Here is an 18,492-nt window from a genome sequence, read left to right on the forward strand (position 1 = left end):
GGGGTGTGACCAGTCTTGGTCACCAGATTAACTAGACAATTCCAAATCCTCACAGCTGTATGAGTCAAACTCAGGACTGTGTGATCTGCAAGAACTGCTTGAAGTGGGAAATTACTGGAAAGAGCTGACCTGTCAGCAAAAAGAGACAGTGAACAGTAACACTGTGGGCCATTGTCCTGAGCATTTGAAATGGATTCTCCTGTTTTCAGACCTGTTTTGAAATCAATGGTCCAGTAGCTGAACAGACTGTTATGTCTATGTTCAGAAGAACCCAAACCTTTATTTATGTAACCATAATGTCAGTGCCATACATTGCAAAGTGAGGTTTATTTATGGCTGCTTAAGCTCTGCTGCAGTATCAAGAGAATATCAGAAGCAGATACCAGCTGTTGAAGGCAGTAAGGTTTTTCCCAGTGTCATGATTATGAATTCTCCTCTCTGCACAGCTGTTCATTCTGCTGATTTTTAACAGGCATAATCAAAATGGAAAAAGGACAGGTTCACCCACACCACTAAACAAACTGATTTTGAATATAAGCCTAGCTCCCATTTTATTCAGTAGAGGCTTTAGGAATGTAAAGCATGGAGAGGAGCTCCTTAGGCCCTGATCCTGCAAGTAGCTGAGACATGGGTGGGTTTGCTTTAAATTCAATTTAGAGTCATAATTAGTTATTTAAAGGCATTTACCCATGTCATCACCTAGAAAATTCAAACTCCTTTTCAACTATCAAAGTAGCAGCAAGGTGGGTTTTTTAAACAAAGCTAATTTAAAAACCCCAAGTCCCCCCCCCTTTGCTTATTAAAATAGACAAGTAGTTATAGCAACTTAATAAAAACAGTCAAATTCCCTGAATATGGGGTTGACCGAGTTTGAACTTCACAAGAAAAAGAAGAAAAGACTCCCAGCAATTCTGGCTAGTTTGGGATTAACCCTTATCTGGATAAAAAGTTATGCAGTGTTTTAAAGAGTGGTACCACATTCACTAACAGCTGAATTTGGCTGAGAGCCAATCCTCTTGTTTGCTTGTAACATTCAAAGCCCATGTCTTAAGCTTGAGCACAAGCCCATGAAGTTGTGAACCCAAAACAGGTCGTCAGCAGACCAGAAACTGGGTGTACATCACCATTTGAACATGAATTTGTTTTCAGGCTCCCTGGTAGGTGAGGCTCTGACAGTTGGACCTGAGGGCTGAGCCATCGACACGAGGGAAAGTTACCTTTGTTTAACTGGAGTTTGGACTGGATGTGTTCACACTTTATTTACTTCCAGGTCAGCAGCAAAATGGAGTAATAAATCCCCCACAGTCCACGGCCCACCCTCATGTCCCAGGAAATCAATGGGCTGCTCAGAAAAACCTGTACACGAGTATGACACGACCAGCTTTGCCACGGCAAACATCAGGAGGGTCAGGCAGGATCTCACAGCAGCCAGAAAGCTTGGATTTCTTGAAAGTACCTGACCAAGGAGCAGCTGGGTAAGATTTTACATCAAATCTGATAAAAAGATGTCCATTTTTTGTTTATAGCTTCACACACAAATTGTTGGTGACTGATACACTGTGTACATGGGTGACTAGACTGTGCTGTTGAGCTGTACTCAAAGGTATCATCATCTTCCATGGGATTCCAAACACATATTCCATCATAAAGGTGAAGCAGCTCTAGTTTCATATCTTAAAATTGAATGTTAAAATTTTTAAAGCCTTCAAGTTTTTCAGTGACCTACCAGTTTCTACTTTAACTCAGCCCTTATTCCAGTCTCTAATGAACATCAGTGGAGCTTTACTATAGGGGGAATCTGAGGGTCACTTACTTGTCCAAGACTGCTGCCTATTCAGCAGTTCCATGGAAAAAAAAGAAAAAAGAATGTGGTTTAGAGGAAACAGTTTGGTGATGACTTCCTATTTGTGTGATTTAATTCTGATATAACCAAGTCTCAGATAAATTACAGTTAGTAACAGCTGGTTGTCCCAGGGCATATTAAATCAAGGGAAGTTACATTAGCAGATAAGAATAAAAATCCACTGTGATAAGGTGTAATGTAGTAACTTTGCAGAGTAATGGTTTGTGCAGACACAAGTCTGTACTCCACAGCTCTTCAAGTAAACATCTGATAAATATCTCCTTGTTATGTAGGAAAACCCCATGTGTGTTGAACAAGCCATCATTCTTACATCTTTGTCCAAATAACACTGAGGGAAAAACCAAAGGGAATTTAGATTTTTTCCTGTGAAGAACTCTGCTTGTAAATTGGAGTTCAGTGTCCTCCTCAAGCTTCTCTTGAGTCCCTCTCTTTCCCTCCCTTCCCAAACTCCCAGGCCTAACAGCAAATCCTTTTGCTAAATGTGCAAGAGCTAGCACCTGGGGTAATCTGGGAGAAATCAAGGTTAAGTCAAACTTTCACCAGGTTTCCACCTGACTTTCTGCAGCCCTTTAACACAATTGCTCTCAGCCTTGAAATACTCTGAGATTATGTGGAACAGCTCAGTCCCCTTCTCCAGTGATCCACATAAATGAGGGTTCTTAAGAGGCAGAAAAAAAACCCAGTCCAACTTATTTTTAATGATATCAAGAGCAACTTTTTGTACAAACAGACCCCTCTCAGCTGTCAGTCAACAGAAAAGCTCCCTGCACTAAATTCTCCTGTTGGCCTAAGTATTTTTCCTGTGTGATCCAACTGGCTGATTTAGCATATTTACTTACATTGTTGCTTCTAGTGAGCATTGGACACCTCACAGAAATCAAATAATACATGTGTGCACAATTGATAGATGTGGAGTATCAAAAGTGCACAGGGTTCCTAAGTAGAGTCCTTCTAGTTCCTAAACACTAAGAGCCCTTGAGCAGAATTAGGTACATAAAGAGGCCTTTTCAGTTGTACTAATGGCAGTCATTTCCCCCCACTGTGCATCAAGTGTTAGCCATTCAAGCATATTTAGAGCATTTTTCTGTTTAAGATTAATCTTCAAGTAAGAAAGAAATCAGAAACAAGTTATTTTAACAATTTCCAAACTGTCAGCACATGCTAACACCTTCAGACACCTCCATCTTGTAATAATTTCCATGCCTTTAAAGTGGTGAAATTTTCTCAGTGCATGTCACCTTCTTTTGTTAAAGCTGTTTTACTAATAATAGACTCTACTTTGTCTGGAGACTACACAAAAACTCATAAGCTGCAGGATAAAGCCCTTGTGATTTCTGTCAGCAGCTGTGACTGACACATGTATTGCTGTAAAACGCAGCAGCCACCAAGTACATGATGATAGGAACCATCACGTTGGATTCAAAAGATCATTTACATCACATACCACAGTTCCTGATGCTATGGGTGTGCACCTAACTACAAACCTTTTCTGCAAAAGCTGTGTAATGTTATCATGGCATTTACATGACATGATCATAGTTCATTCTCCTCCACGTCATTACACCATTTTCAGTCATTCAGCACATTTATTATTAATTTTAAACTGACATATTGAGTCTAATACCTGTTCTCTCTTCCAGCCTTTATTAGCTGATGAGCTGGCAAAATGCATTTCTTCCCTCTTTCCCCTTCCTAATCTTTGGAGTGGTCACAGCTGTGACAGTTTGTGCAGCATCTCCCCTGCTGCTTCAGAGTTGGCTGTAACAGAACAAGTCCGTAGATGGCCCTGGAGTCTGAGGCAACTTAAAAGAGATGCAGTCTTTGTTACAGCTTAGTCACAAGAATGGTAAAGTAGCAAGCCTGTGAGCTAGAACTTTGTTTTTAATACTGAAAACTAAATCCTTGGTGACATTGGGGCAAGGGGAGAGACAGCCTAAGCTGTGTAGATACAAAGATCTGCATGAACTGCATGTGCACAGTTGCTTCCATTTCAGCCTGAGCACTAAAACTTCTCTGCATTTGAACTGCTGTTTGGAAGTACTTACCATCTATTTCTGTAGGAAACAAATGGCAACTCTCTTCCCGTCACAGGGAAGTCTCATACTGCTGTTTTTAATTGTTGTGACATAAGAAAACCGTTTTTCTCTTGTTCTGTGATACTCTTTAAAATGAATTCAGTAAGACAGAGGGGTTTGGAAAAGCTTAGGTTCAAGTCCTAGGCTTTGAAACACATTAACATTTTTTTCTCCCCTCAGTGTTCGCAGGCAGACCACAAACCGCCCCCCACCAGCTGGAGGAAGGCCTAAACCCCAGCCCAAGCCCAAGCCTCAGGTACCTCAGTGCAGGGCACTGTATGCATACGATGCTCAGGACACGGACGAGCTCAGCTTCAACGCCAACGACGTGATCGAGATCATCAAAGAAGGTACGGGGGGAGAAAGGGTTTGTTACTTCAGCACTTGAAGGCACAGGGCCAGAAGGAAGGACAAGTCTTTCCAGGCCACCCCACAGTTACCTTGCAAGTTTCTCTGATAGCTCAGGGAGCAGAGGAGCCTCCAGACCCACACCAACCAAACCAGTTCACTCCACAGCATGTCCGAGACAGATCTGTGACGTGAATCACAGGGTACTGCAGAGCTGCAAGTTTAGTCAGAGAGTAATTCTACCACAGATGACTGTCATCTAGATTAAAATCAACCTAAGCCACAGCTGTAGAACAAGAATTAAAGAGTAATCAAGCAGTTCCAGCTCTGGGTCTCAAAAGCAACATCCTAAGGCAAAGTCACGTGGGCAAAAGATGAGCAAGCTCAGGTTCTGCAAACCATGTCCCCTCATTCCTCCCCAAGAAACCTCTCACTGTGGCACAGCTTTGCAAGACTGCACCAAGAAGTGTAACAAAAAGCCTTAAATAACCTGACTACTTACCTTGCTGTCTTTGTTACAGATCCTTCTGGCTGGTGGACGGGAAGACTACGAGGGAAACAAGGTCTGTTTCCCAACAATTATGTCACCAAGATATAAAAGACTGTCAGAGAAAAATTGGCATGAAGTTACCAGTGGTTGAAGGCCTTTTCCCTTGCCTTCAGGACATTGTTCTTCCAAGATTTGCTGTTCTCAGCAGTGTTTTCCCCAGTAAAGTTGTACATGAGCAGGAAGAGTTACCCACAGCACAGACTGTGATCTTTTGTCTCAGAAGCATACAGCAATGGACATACTGATCAATTATTTATTATATTTAAAACCTGGTTTAAACACCTGATAAGTGAAGAATACTCAAACCTACCATCTTCCTGAAACAGGTGCTTTACAGCCTGGGACCAGGGACTGAGAAAGGGGTGTATTTAATAAGTGCCTTCAGCTGAATATCAGTAACCTTTTTAAATATCTACTGAAGATAATGTTAAATGCACATTTCCTCTAATGCAGATCATTCTGGGGAACATGTTAAGTATGCTGCTACGTCAAAAAGATTTAGGCTCATTTGGGATATTACCACCATCTAAAAAACTACTGTGATGGTCTATTTAAGTAATTCTGTACAGAGATGTAATGGAACTAGTTTGTGTTTAGGGACTCCAACAGGCACTGTAAGAAGTTAAAAAAGAAAACCACATAGTACTGTATGCTATACAATGTTGCCTTCTTCAAGATTTATATTATAATATGGCTGGCCCATGTTGGTTTTATGTTTATTGTTTTACCTGTTAAAAGAAGTGTGTCTATAAATGTACAGTTCTGCATAGAAAGAAATTGTATTCTGTATATAAAAACTGAGTATAACAGAAACATGTATGAATGTATTATGTAGTAGTCCACTGTTCTTAGTAGTACTGCTAGAATTTTTATGCCAGGTACTTACAGATCTGCACTACTCCTTTTAAATGGTAAAAGCACAAGTGTTACTGCTTAAGTCTGATTGCCTCCCACAGCAGAGTGGCTGTTGCTTGCCCTGCAATTACCAGAATTCATGCTTTGCCTTCTGAACCTCCATGAAATAAAACACAGGAAGCAGTTTGCTCAACAGGTCTGTTCTCTGTGCACTTTGTTCTCAGTTCCATGTACAAACTGAGCCCTTCACAACAGTGGCTTTCAGATTTTACTGCACTGAGTTCTAAAGACAAAGCACCCTTCCTTCACTCCAAACCAAATCATTTTCCTGCAGTGCTGTGCATTGCATTTTGTTCTTGTTAAGAGCAGTTAACCCCCCCATATGTTGGTAATTATGAGTTGTGTGAGCTTTAAGATACAGCTAAAAGTCTTGAATGCCCTCCCTCCTAAACCATCACCTAAGTCTAATTTAGGCACACAAATTCCATCTTCTTTAAAAGGAGATGACTGACTCTAGAAGCTGTTTCTGAGAGCCAGAAACTAGGACTTAAGCCCAGGGGGGAATTATATACACACAAGGGATCAAGCTTTCAAAAGAGCATGTGCAGTAAATGCTAGGCTTACTTATCCTATAGGAGAGAAGTCTCCTGCTTGAGAAGATAAAAACCAGTAGTTTCAACATCCTTCCCACAGGGAAGCATTGAGGTTTTGGTAATTGCTGCAGCACTGGGTTCTTCCCTTCATCAGAGCCTGCACACTCATGAAGAGAAGCTGGAAGAATCATAGAATGGTTGGGGCTGGAAGGGAGGCACTGAGTTTAGTGTAACTTGGAGAATATCAAAAGCTCTGTAATTTACTGTTATTAATTTAACAAATAAATAAGGTACTGAGGTAGAAAAGGGGCATTACTTAAATGCTTGTATTCCTTGTCAGCATACAGATATATTTAGATTAGAAACAAAGGAAAAGTAAAATGTTCAAAGACAAGGAAGAATCAATTTATGGGAGGGTTGACTCTTATCCCAGGCACAGAGATTTACTGGAGAAGTGGGGGCTGGAGGAGGAAAGAAGTGAGGGTGGGCCAGTGAACAGGTATGAAAAGCTAAGGAGGTTGTTCTTTTCAAGAAGTAGGAAGGGTTTTAAGAGCTGAGTTGGTTTCAAAAGGTCTCATCCCTACAGTTCCACATCTACATCTAGCATCACAGGAGACTTAGAATTTTCCTACTTTAGCTCCCTTTGTTTAGGCACACAGAGAACACATTGCCTTATGCTGACCTAAACACAAAGATTTACAAGGTTAATACCTGTTAAAGCCAGCCTATTTCTTTCCCCTAACTTGAAGGCAACAAACCACCAAAAAAAAAAAACCAAACAAAAAACCAAACAACCACCACCAACAAAAAAATCAATTCCTGTATATTTCCTTGGGACAAGGCACTGAAATAAAGTACATATTTAGTATTCTTTAAGGTACACCAAAAAAAGATGAACTGTCTGCCTGCTCATTCTAACCTGAAGAGTGAAAACAAGTTAATAAATATAACGCATTATATAAAGCCTGGAGATTCTCACTGGAAACCACTGTGGAGAATAATCATCCCCATTTACCTGCAAGTTATATCAATCACCTATTTAGTCAAATGTCCTGCTTGGCCAGCAGGTTGCAGACATGTCTAGCGAGTACCTTAGGGAGTCACACTCAGTGTTGAAAAGAGAGGAGCTTTATTGGTAGGTAGAAAGTTGTGGTACAGAGCAAGTTTAAAACGTCACCTTCCGGGCGAGTCTGCAGAGTCTGTGGGAGGGCTGGAGAATTCTATGTACAAAGAGCAGTGGTTTTGCCTCAGCAGACAAGACAAAGTGCACACACACCCCATCAGGCCTTGGCTGTGCCCAGGGTTTTCATAGGAGTGATGCAGCCAGGTCCTTGATTATCTCACTGCTCAGCTGAGGGATAGTGCTGATCATCATGAGCTTGCTGCTTGCATACTTGTTCTTTACAGCCTGCAGAGGCAGAAGGACAGTTACAAAAGACTTACACATACAATACCTATGTTCAGGCAGATGATTTTGGGTCAATTAGCCTGACTGCCTGGAAAACAAGCAAACAAGACCAGAAGTGAACCAGTCCAAAGTAGCTAGAGCACAGTTAGTCTGAAATGTTTTGGTGTTAAAACTAATGCAACAGCCTCTCACAGGCTTGTCAGACCAGCATATGCTTTCAGATAACATACAGAATATTTACCTAAGGAGCCACAATATGCAGCAAAGACATTTTAAGAACATTAAAGAGAAGACTTAAGTCATTATACTTACGGTGTATTTTGTTAACTTCTCATTTACTTTGACCACGTTCTTGGCCATATGTTTCATAGTCATCAGAAGACTGTCTTCTGCATACCCAGTGTAGTATTGCTGCTTTGTGCCCTGCAGTAGAACAGTAGGAAACTTGAGATTTGTGAAGGGGAAGTGCTGCTCAAGGCACAGGCACTTCAGGCAGCAAACACCCTTAGCTTGAAGCTAAGCCTCAAGTGCTGGAAACTGTAGCTGTCAGTTTAAATGACAGATCCAGAGTAACTTCTGATGTGCAGAAGTCTGGATGTATCAGTTTCAAGGACCATATTTCTACACTGCAGAGGATTTTAAAAGAAGCAATTTTTGCAAGAGTAACCACTACCTGAATTACAATTCACTATTCATGGTCCAGGATTTCATCATGCTACATATATTGCAAGAATTATGAACATCTACCTTTATTTACAGTGTGACCTTCTGTGCTTTCAAGAGAAAAATCCTTTCATACAACAGTGTTCACATTGAAAAAGATAGTTGAACAGCCTAATGTATAGTGGCAGGTAGAGAAAGAAATATACCACTACAATCTCACTGTCATCTGAGCACCAGCATTATCACCATCATTACCAACTTCAACACAATTTTCTGAAGTACTTGTTTTAGTGGTTCATTTCCATTGACTGAAGAAAAAAACCCCTCACAAGTTTGATTAAAATACTTACCCATTTGTCATGTCCCAGGATCTTTTGTGACAAGCATAATGCAGCAGCTGCAACCTCTGAAGGCCGATGGTGGACCATGTCATAGTCTGTCAGGGTCAGCTCCATCAGGTATTTTGCCAGAGTATGTTGCTTAGCGTCGGCCTACCAGATTGAGAGCTTGTTAATACACAGGGTTTCACTTCACTTGATCATAATCATTCAGAATTGATTACTGTATTCAATAACAAAACAAAAATAGTCAGCAAAATCTTTACTGCAGTCTAGGGGCCATCCTCTCTAACAGGCATTCATCTCCACATCCAGACCAGAGTCCCAGTCAGTCTAGACTAGCAGCCATTTGGAATTTACACACAAAGCCAAGTGAGGGATTTTAACAGAAAACTGCAGTATCAGGTACTGCCAGTGCCCAGCTGGGGATACATGTGCTCCTCTGTAACACACCAAGGGCAGGGAAGGGCAAAATGACTTAAGGAGAACCTTACTACATCGAGTTACCCAGTGGTGTGTTGAGGTAGTTGGAAGACCACTTCAAGTGTGGACAGTCCACCTGAGTAACTACTGAGGTGGGGAAAAAAGGGTTGGATCAAAGAGAAAGCTTATCTTTTGATTCTTAAATAACAGTATTTGCAACCAGAAGTTACAAATAACTGCAACACTGGTAGTGTTTTAGGAGTAAATACCCTGATCAACAGGATTAGAAAGATTAAAAGCAAGGGTTCTGCTCTAAGGTTTGTTTAATTTAATGTTTAGTGCCACTAAGACTGAACACAGGCCCCAGTAAATACAAACGTGAACTGCTCCTGGCTGCCACAGTGACACTGCCCTGTTACTCCACACGGTGGAGTTTCAGAGCCGAGTATTTCCTCATCCAGCATTTAAGCAGAAGGCAAGTAAGATCACATGATGACAATGCCAGGAGCAATCCTGACAGACTTTATAAATATAGGAAAGTGCCAGATAACAAGGACAAGCACTCACCTCCCCAGCTTTTGATGCTCTTCTTAAGAAGTGGATTGGAAGAGGTCGTCCCAAATCAAAGTTCAATTCTTTAAGAATAATCATCTCCATTTCTCTTATTTCACTACTGGTGTAGGCATTGTCAGTAATGTAAACAAAGTCTGCTACATCAGGACACAATATCTCTTCGTATTTTGAAGCTACAAGCATCGCTGTTACACCCACCAGCTGAAGCCTCTTGCGAGGTACTGGATGACTCTGCAACACAGGAATTTAAAAACTCTAAATAAACAGATTCAAATTTATCAGTTTACTCTAACAGTATGGCAGTGCTCATTCTTATAACATAAATTCTGAGTCAGAAGCGTCTGTATTGACAGGCCCAAAAAGGGCAGCAGCCTCAGAGTTAAGATGCTACACTACAATAGCTCTTGCACAGAGAGCAGATTTTGCAGGTTCTTAGATTTATAAAGAAAGGATAAATCCCAAACTCATTTAAAAACACAGCAATTGGATAAGTCTTCCCATCTGAACCCGAGTGGAGAGGTATCTTACCTGTAAGAAGCGATCTATAAGCGCAACACACATGTACAGCGTCTCCTGCAGGAGGTGGAACCTCGAGTGGACCTGGACCAGCCAGTCCACCAGGATTGCTCTCATGCGCCCGTTGATGGTCCTCCCGTCCAGGTACTGGGGGCGGACAGACTGCTGCAGCTGTGGGGGAGAGAGCTGTGTGAGCAGGGAGGTCACCCCTCGCTGCAGGCAGCGGGGCAGATGTGACAGACCGTACCTCAAGCTCTCTCAGATACAGGTAGATGTCCTTGACATAGTCACTGCACAGCTGGGGATTCTCTGAGTCCTCAGCATCAATGTCTTCCACATTGTTGAGCAACACGTCAGAGAAGGCTTGGCACAAATCCTCCTCTTGCATGGATACATCCATAGGGACAGGAGACAAAGCCTAAGGAACACACCACATCTGTTAACACATCTTTTGTCTCTACTGCTTAAGTTTCACCGTTCCTTTGTTTCCATGTTTCTCCAATTACTACAATTTCTTTAGACACAAGTTGCAACCAAGCTTGCACTGTAGTGCAGCACGTTTTCACTGAGATGTCACACAAACAGAATCCAAAGACCTTCTAGTAACTGCCAGCTAAAGCAGAAACTTCATCCTGTAATTCAACAACTTGTTCTGCCACTTGGAATGTCAGCCTGTAAGTACAACATGCATTAAACCACAACCTCAGTACAGAGGCTTTGCTTTTTCAGCAGACAAACTATTCTGAAGTCAGAGCTCCAAGTTGCAAATCAAAATTGAAAATCAAAACAGAAATCATCACTTCCTACCTTTGGAACATCAGTTTCCTTAATTACTTGATTCACAGCAGCTGGAGCTTTACGCAGTACAGTTCCATTTGTGGTCTTGCTAGGTCCTTTCACAGGTTTTATGGATGCTTTGGGGCATTCTGTTCTCTGTAGTGAAAACAACTATTATTAGTACAGTGGGGCCAACTCTTCCCGAGACAGAGATTTCAAATATTCCTTTACCTTAGTTAGGCGTGTTCCTCTTGTTGCGACTTTATTTCCAATTTCTTCCAAGGCAGCCCTTCTGCCAGGAAGGTGAGCTTTTGCTTTACTTCTAAGGTCAGACACAGCATTCTCCATCCCTCTAGTGACCTAAAACGGTAAAATTCCAAAAGTTTAAGAGTCAGACACTAACGATTTGCCAATGCCCAACTCCATTACACCCTTACCACCACTGTACCCGTGTGCCCCTGTGCCTGCTATCCATTGCTCAACCAGCTTTTATTTCCTACATTCGTTCAGAGGAAAGTCTCCTCTGTACAGGTTTCAGAGCACTGTACTCTCTGAACTGAGTTGTAAAATTAGAGCAATGCACCCGATCTCATTCTTGGTAAGGTTAAGAGTGCTCACCTCCTATTTCACCCTTTATTATACTTACACATTTTGTAACTACAGCAGCACTCCCAAGAAGACGCAAAAAGCAAGTTCTTTGTTACATATATACCATATAAATTAAAAACTAGGCTATACACGCAAAAATCGATACCCTTTGTTATGCACAGCGAAGAAACTACCAGAGTTCAAGCTTCTCGTGGAGTTCAGTTTAAACCCTTAGACGATCACCAGAGAAAGGTTCTGTAGTCCCTTCCCACACCTCCCCCATTCCATAGCTTTAGTTTTCTCGCTCCCGTTCCGCGGGGGAGGCGCGGGCGGCCAAGGCCGGGAGCGATCCGGGGGCAGGGCCCGCTCTGCGGGGCGCGGGGCAGGCCGCTCACACCCCTCACACACCCCGGCCAGGGCCCCTCACACCTCCCACAGCCTCCCGCCACGGCCCGGCCCGGCCGCTGACGCACCCGCCCCAGCACCGTGGGGTCCCGGCCGGACACACCGTCCAGAGCTACCCACCCCCACTCTCGCAGGGCAGAGCCCCCGCCCTCCCAGCCCGCGGCCCCCGCGCCGCCTGAGGGTAAAGAGGCCCACGGGCGGATCGGTGGCCCCCCGCCGTGGTACTTACGGGGACGCGTCGCGCCGCGGGCAGCGCCATGGTCACGGGCAGCAGCGTGAGGGACCCGCTCCGCTCCGCAGCACAAACGGTAGCCGCAGCCGCACGCTCCCGCGACTCCCTTTAAAGCCCAGCCCGGTCTCCCATTGGCTAACTTCGTACAATGCACGCGTCCCATTGGCCCGCCTGCCCAGGCTCCGCCCCAGCAGGAAACGGTCCGAGCCGTTTCCGGTTCCAGGCCCTGAAGGGAAGGGCGGCCCCGCCCTCGGGGATCGGCCCAGCCCACGGTCCCTAAAAAGGACGTTTTAACCCCAAAAGCAGCGGCACTGCGGGGAACGGCCAGGTAACAGCCGTGTACAGCTGGGGAGAGGCCCGCGAAGCAATGGAGGCACCTGCGCTTCGCATCGAGGTTATTATGGGTGGCAGCTGTGGGGGCCAGCACTGCAGGACCAGCGGGACCACCCAGAGCAGACCGACCTCGTTCAAAGGAGCAGCTTCACATAACGCCCTGCAGGAAACCAGTCCAAACAGCTGCATGTTACAGCTTTTACTTTAAATTTCACTAAGTTAATTTAATAACGAGTCCCGAGATTCAGAGACTTGAACACTACAATAGTTGGCTAAACTGGCTGAAAAGTCTAATTACAATTCTTCTGCAATCCCCCCAAATTGGCTTTGAATTCCAAAGTTCCATGTGAGTGCTTATCCACATAATTAATTGCAGCTAAACGTCGATCCTTCACTGAGGTAACTTTTTCCTCAGTTAGTACCCATAACACTTAATACATGTACCCAAAGGAATGTTTAGGGACCAAAACTTACAAGAGCAAGAGGAGACAGAGGGAAAAAAAAACTTGCATAAGAAACAGATCTTGAATGATACCAGTCTAACATTTTATTTATTGCATACAAAAGGATTTCTTTTGACAATGGAGTTTTATATGAAAAGTAATTTGATGCATACTGTTGAGAATCTTATCTTCAAAGATGCTGCAGAAAACTTAAGGCAATGCATCTAAGCATATAAAGCACAGTAAGTGGTGGAAATTTTCAAAATGAAAAGCCTAATCTTTCTCCTTCTCTTAAATTACTAAGGTTAAGTCACAACCTTCTGGAACAGAAGTAAGCTGCAGCTTTTTAGCCCCTGCAATAGCATTAAGATCAGAATACTGTGATTCCTGACAAAAGTGTTCAACATCACATTACAATGTTATGCATACATTGAAAAGCAAGACAGTATCAGTAGCTGTTATAAAACAAATCAAATCATGGACCACTAAAATACCTCTAGTACCAGGTACTCAAATCAGATCCATAAAATATTTCCTAAAAAAAAAAAAAAAAAAGAAAATGATAAAAAAAATCCCCCAAACCTGTGCTTCTTTGTCCTGTAACAAAGCCAAAATAGATTCTATCAGATACCCAGCGTCTCTTATTTTAGAGGCCCTGGGTTTTTTGTCCCATGTCTTTCAAGTACCTTCTTGGAAACTTTTAGAAGTAAATATCATCAGTCTTCAAACATTAGTGGTCAACTAACTACCCCTTCTTTTCAGTCACTGGAAAACAGAAAGTCTCTGTTCAGTCCTTCCAGCTACTTTTATTCATTTTTAGCAAGGCAGCTCCAACTCCAGTCACTCTGAATTTCCTACAGCCACCATGTTCAAAAGCTTTAGCAGAAACCCACGGGAGGGTTTGCAGCAGTCAGATCCTGGGCTGCCTCTCTCCCTCATCCATTTACAAGCGCAAAGTGGTTTTAAGTTCAGTTCTAGCAACACCATGAAGCTTGAGAAGGTCCATTTATCACACACTTAAAGCCTCAGTACCAGAGGTGTTAAGTTTGTTGCCAGCCAAAAAAAAAAAAAAAAAAAGGAAGCTGCTTGAACCACACAGAAACAGGCATCAAATTAGATACGGTAATATTTATAAATGTTTTTTAGTGTAAACATAACAGCTCGTCTTCTAGATTTACTGTAAACCATTGTACACATCATCTGATTATGAAAGACAAAGACAAGAGAAACCGAAGGTATTTATTATTCAATCCACTTACAAAGCAGGTGGCTTAATGCAAGCTAATTGACATGTTCATCTATGATCCCCGAGGAACAGCTTTTCCAAAGTGACAGTAAATACTGTCCCAATGTTTCTGCACATTTGCATTTTGCAATGTTGAGCACATTTAAATAAACTATAATCTATTATATGTGAAAGAATGTTGATGAGCAACTTGGATCCTGAAGTGGATTAAAACCTCCTCCAAAGGCAAAACGTTAGTACATTATAACTTAATTCTATATACTATATTATGCAGCAAATCTTAACTATAGAAAATACTTCAATCAGTGATGGACTGTTGGTAATTTATAAAGAGGGAATCTATGATCAAGGCAAAAACTAGGTAACCACATAATTTGTGTCTCAGTTTCTACAGAAATTTACAGGCTTTCAATTTACTAATGAAAAATAAAAACAAGAGACAAGTGGATTTAGCTAACTTTATTAACTTTAAATCTAATAAAAATCCCAAGACACGCCTGGAATCCTTAGAAATTCTATGAATGCATGTATATAAACCCAAACAAAAACCCTGCAGCTTTAAGTCCTTACTGAATGGTTTTATATTAAAAAAAACCACAAACCAACAACAAAACCCAAACAGCAACAACAACAAAAAGGAAAAAAAAAAACAAAAACAAAAGGAAAAAAAAACAACCCTCAATGTGCGCAGATACTTCAACTTAAGTTAGCAGAAGACCAAACAGATTCTAAGCTTCTTTTCCATTTCCCTAATAAGTCTTTCAATCTGCAAGTATCTACAATCCAGCTAACTGAAATCAACATTTAGTGTTCACTAGAGCTGTTTCACAGCAGCATATATTTAAGTTAGGGATTCAAATTTCTAGACATAGAAGAAAATGATAAATACAATCTGAACAGCAGTCTAAATGTTTAATATTGACATTCAAATATATCTGCATTGTGCTGAAATTTTAAAAACAAACACAAAAATCTGATCAGACAAAAACTCTGGTGATGAGTATGCTATATGTATCAGTCAAACTGAATATAGTCCATATTCTGTTCCCAGTATTAAGGATGTTATTTGACTCAGAACTGATATTGTAAATATACAGCAGCCATTTTTTCCTAATTAAGGAATGTCTCAATACATAATATTATCCTTTTCTAGATGATCTTTATACATTTAAACTAAAATATATGATTGATTAAATTAAGGAATTCGAGGTTAGTAATGAGTGAAATCATACTTTCAAAGCTTGATACTACATAAAACAAACCAAAAGAAAGAGACCACACAACTCTACTTACTAAAGCAGCTAATCTTGCCTGCAAGTTTGGGGTCACAAAGCCCATAATATGTGCAAACAAATGCAATACAAGGAACCATGCAAAAATACAGTAATGAATTGAAAGAAAAAAAATGTAAAACCTAAAAAAAAAAAATAAATTTAAAAAAAATTATAAATACACTGAAACTCAACTGTCTTCTACAATAAACTGTAGGTCTAGCATTAGTTGTACCATGTAGCAGAGCCAGCACTCTAAGGTTCAATGTTCCACATCTGCGCAGGTAAGTCATGCCATCTTTGGTTGACTGCAGTACCAGGAGGGATGAGAGGGAGCGAGCGGGAGGACAAGAGTTCTGGAAAGCAGTGTCAACTTTCACTGGGCAGCTGAGCCTCAATGTCCACTCTGCAAATGGGGCACTTCTTGTTAGTAATCAACCACTGATCTACACAGACTTGGTGGAAAAGGTGCATACACGGAAGGCGCCTGTCACCAGAACAGAGAAACATGGGGGTTAGTGCAGCATTTGTACATCCACACACACACTGGAAAAACACAACCTGGCTTTTTGCTACTCAGGGCTGTTCTTTCTCCAGGTCCATGCTTTCCCAAAAGTTTCACAGCCTTTCCAGTTGAACCTTCGCTCTGTCTAGCTCCAAGAAGAAATGGATATGGGCAATGAAGTCAAGCATCAACTGGATTCCACTGTATTAGACTGATTTAAATCTGTTATAGCTTAAGTAGCACAACTCCAGTCCAGAAAAACTAAAAGTGACAGCTGTGATTAATTCAAGGTATCAGCTTGGGCTCATAACACAAGCAGTCAACTTATGAAAGACTGTAATAAAATAACCTACATTCTACCTAAAGACAAGGCAGACTTAACAATGTGTGTTTTCAGTTGCAACTTGTTTTATTTCATTAGTTCAACAACAGACATTATCTAATGGTAACTGTTCACCCAGGCAGTCCTGCAAGTGTGCCATATTTGACTGTGGTGTCGAAGCCAGAACATTTAACATCACATTCTGATATTCAGTGTTATTTACCTGACATCTTCACCTTCCTCCAATATAGACAAACAGATGGTACACTTTTCCTCTGTGTCTTCTTCTGTTCCTTCCTCTGCATCTTGTTTGCAGTGCAGTTTCCTCTGTGAGAACCAATCAGTTGTTACCTTATTAGTAGAGATGACATTATTGACAAACTGAGTAAAATCTGTTTTTGATACATATTCAACACATATTTCTTTGAAAACATTTTGAAATATTTATTCACATGTATTTGAACCAAAATGAATCAAGAACCAGCATTTGGAGCAAAACTTAGACATTTGAGACTTAACTACTGTTAATTATAGAAGTCTGCAGGACTGTGAATATATTAATTTCATATGGCTGCAACCAGTTCTTTTACTTACTGTCTATGTATAAATCTCTTAATTTCATTCATGTAGAGAGAAAAAAAAAAAATCCTTTCAAGCCTGGTATCTTAAGCCACTATTTATCAAGTGTGAAAGAACAATGTCAGTGTGAATGGGATTCGATATTATCATATACTAAACTCCAATTGAGAGACAATCTCAATTCTCAAAATTGTGTACCAGATTCAAACCTTCCCACTGTCCCAGTAATGTAATCAGAGCAAGGGTTAAATTGATACATACCAAGCAGGTACAGGAAAAATTTATTGCAAAAAATAAAGTCTTAACGTATTTTATGTGTTCTCATTGAAGTCTGTTGACAATTTTGCTATTACCAGTCATTATTTCGTTGCTCACAAGGGTTCTCATAACTGCTGGACAAGTTAATCACATCAAACCGCTTTTGTTTATCACATCACAGCAGCTCTTTATCTAAGGAACAAATTTTAAATTTTCCTTGGGAAAGAAGTGGCATTGCAAGCTTTGCTTACAATCCTTGAAACTTCAAGATAGAGAGAACATGCACTCCCTGAAGCTGACATTTCTGCAGGTTTAAGCTAACCAAAACCATTATTACATGCTCAAAGAACTATTAGAGACAGGCCACAGTTTGAGAAATCCTCACCTTTTTGTATTTATGTGGATATGTGCATCTTTCTATAGTTCCCTGTGTTGCTCCACGATTAACGTTGCCTAATCGTTCCTCCAAGTGAATCAGCTCCTAAAAATCATGAAGGAATAAACAGTGTAAAAACTACTAGTTCAACTACCTTGAGTAAATACTAAATTTTATTTTAACCCATTTCCAATTTTAGAATGACAAACTCTTATTTCCCAACTTACTCAAATACAGGCAAAGCCAAAAAAAGCAAGTTGTGTGGGAAAAGTGATGGGCTTCTGTAGAAAAAACCCCACAACACTGCCTGGTATTTCAAGTTATAGGGAAATGCTATTTTACTACTAAAAAAATTGGAATTTTTTTGTCAGCTAGGAATGGTTATCAGTATGTTCACATGTACTTGTGTCTAATGAGGAAAATGCAATTAAAATACACTATGTAAATATTTAGTTTCTAACAGTCATTAAGGCTTAGAAGAATAAAAAAGTTGCTTAAGTTGAAATATAATGACTGATTTATTTTTCTCCAGCAATGAGTTTATTGGAAGCATGAGATGTCACTGAAGAGGTTTTCAGTGGACTAGGTCATTAACTCTCTGCATCTGATACCTTTTGTTTTCTCCTGTTTTATTTTCTTCACTCCACTTCAGCTCCTGCACTACGTAACAGGACAGCACTGTTACAGTGGCCAAGTTTCAGCCCTGTTAGGAGGATCCTGGCACAGTTGTTCAGAGACACCACTACCTTCTACCAGTATATCATGTGAATACTCCATCCTACTACTGGGTGGAGGGCAGAGCAAGATGTCCTGTCAGTTAATAACCACCTAAGCCTGCCTTAACCTCTGACTGACCCGCTGTTCAAGGTGCTTTTGTTCCAGTTCACCGTGGTGAGGGCATTCCCGAAATAAAGACTATTTTCTTTATGATTCTTTTATATCTATATATAG

General features: G+C 41.1%; 3 protein-coding genes and 1 long non-coding RNA gene across 14 annotated transcripts in view; 2 read left to right on the plus strand and 2 right to left on the minus strand.

Annotated features, from left to right (window-relative positions):
• Window positions 1-5,885, plus strand: part of MYO1E (myosin IE) — a 124,442-nt gene extending 118,557 nt beyond the window's left edge. For 2 of the 3 annotated variants that reach the window (XM_064668196.1, XM_064668197.1), the window contains 3 exons: window positions 1,271-1,475; window positions 4,120-4,289; window positions 4,809-5,885. In XM_064668196.1, the coding sequence (XP_064524266.1) occupies window positions 1,271-1,475; window positions 4,120-4,289; window positions 4,809-4,885 (452 nt within the window). In that variant the 3' untranslated portion in view covers window positions 4,886-5,885. Of the gene's footprint in view, window positions 1-1,270; window positions 1,476-3,504; window positions 3,711-4,119; window positions 4,290-4,808 lie in introns of those variants that run through there. The other variant, XR_010433605.1, reaches the window with a different exon arrangement.
• A 1,512-nt stretch (window positions 5,886-7,397) lies between these two features.
• CCNB2 (cyclin B2) lies at window positions 7,398-12,344 on the minus strand. The gene is made up of 9 exons (XM_064668246.1): window positions 12,206-12,344; window positions 11,215-11,343; window positions 11,014-11,139; window positions 10,454-10,624; window positions 10,219-10,377; window positions 9,685-9,921; window positions 8,707-8,847; window positions 8,006-8,116; window positions 7,398-7,693 (listed from the first exon to the last, which is right to left on the minus strand). The coding sequence occupies exons 1-9, from the start codon at window positions 12,233-12,235 to the stop codon at window positions 7,592-7,594; spliced, it is 1,206 nt and encodes a 401-aa protein (XP_064524316.1). The 5' UTR covers window positions 12,236-12,344; the 3' UTR covers window positions 7,398-7,591.
• Window positions 12,345-12,420: 76 nt separating this feature from the next.
• Window positions 12,421-18,471, plus strand: LOC135420593 (uncharacterized). Its single transcript, XR_010433619.1, has 2 exons — window positions 12,421-12,536; window positions 16,099-18,471. It is a non-coding gene; the product is annotated as an uncharacterized LOC135420593 (long non-coding RNA).
• Window positions 14,205-18,492, minus strand: part of RNF111 (ring finger protein 111) — a 53,868-nt gene continuing 49,580 nt past the window's right edge. For 6 of the 9 annotated variants that reach the window (XM_064668211.1, XM_064668218.1, XM_064668216.1 and 3 more), the window contains 3 exons: window positions 17,551-17,646; window positions 16,552-16,679; window positions 14,205-15,988 (listed from right to left, as the gene is read on the minus strand). In XM_064668211.1, coding sequence (XP_064524281.1) covers window positions 15,871-15,988; window positions 16,552-16,679; window positions 17,551-17,646 — 342 coding nt within the window. In that variant the 3' untranslated portion in view covers window positions 14,205-15,870. The remainder of the gene's footprint in view (window positions 15,989-16,551; window positions 16,680-17,550; window positions 17,647-18,492) is intronic. The other 3 variants (XM_064668217.1, XM_064668215.1, XM_064668214.1) reach the window with 1 other exon arrangement.

Source organism: Pseudopipra pipra, chromosome 12, assembly GCF_036250125.1.
Source record: "Pseudopipra pipra isolate bDixPip1 chromosome 12, bDixPip1.hap1, whole genome shotgun sequence".
Lineage (NCBI taxonomy): Eukaryota > Metazoa > Chordata > Aves > Passeriformes > Pipridae > Pseudopipra > Pseudopipra pipra.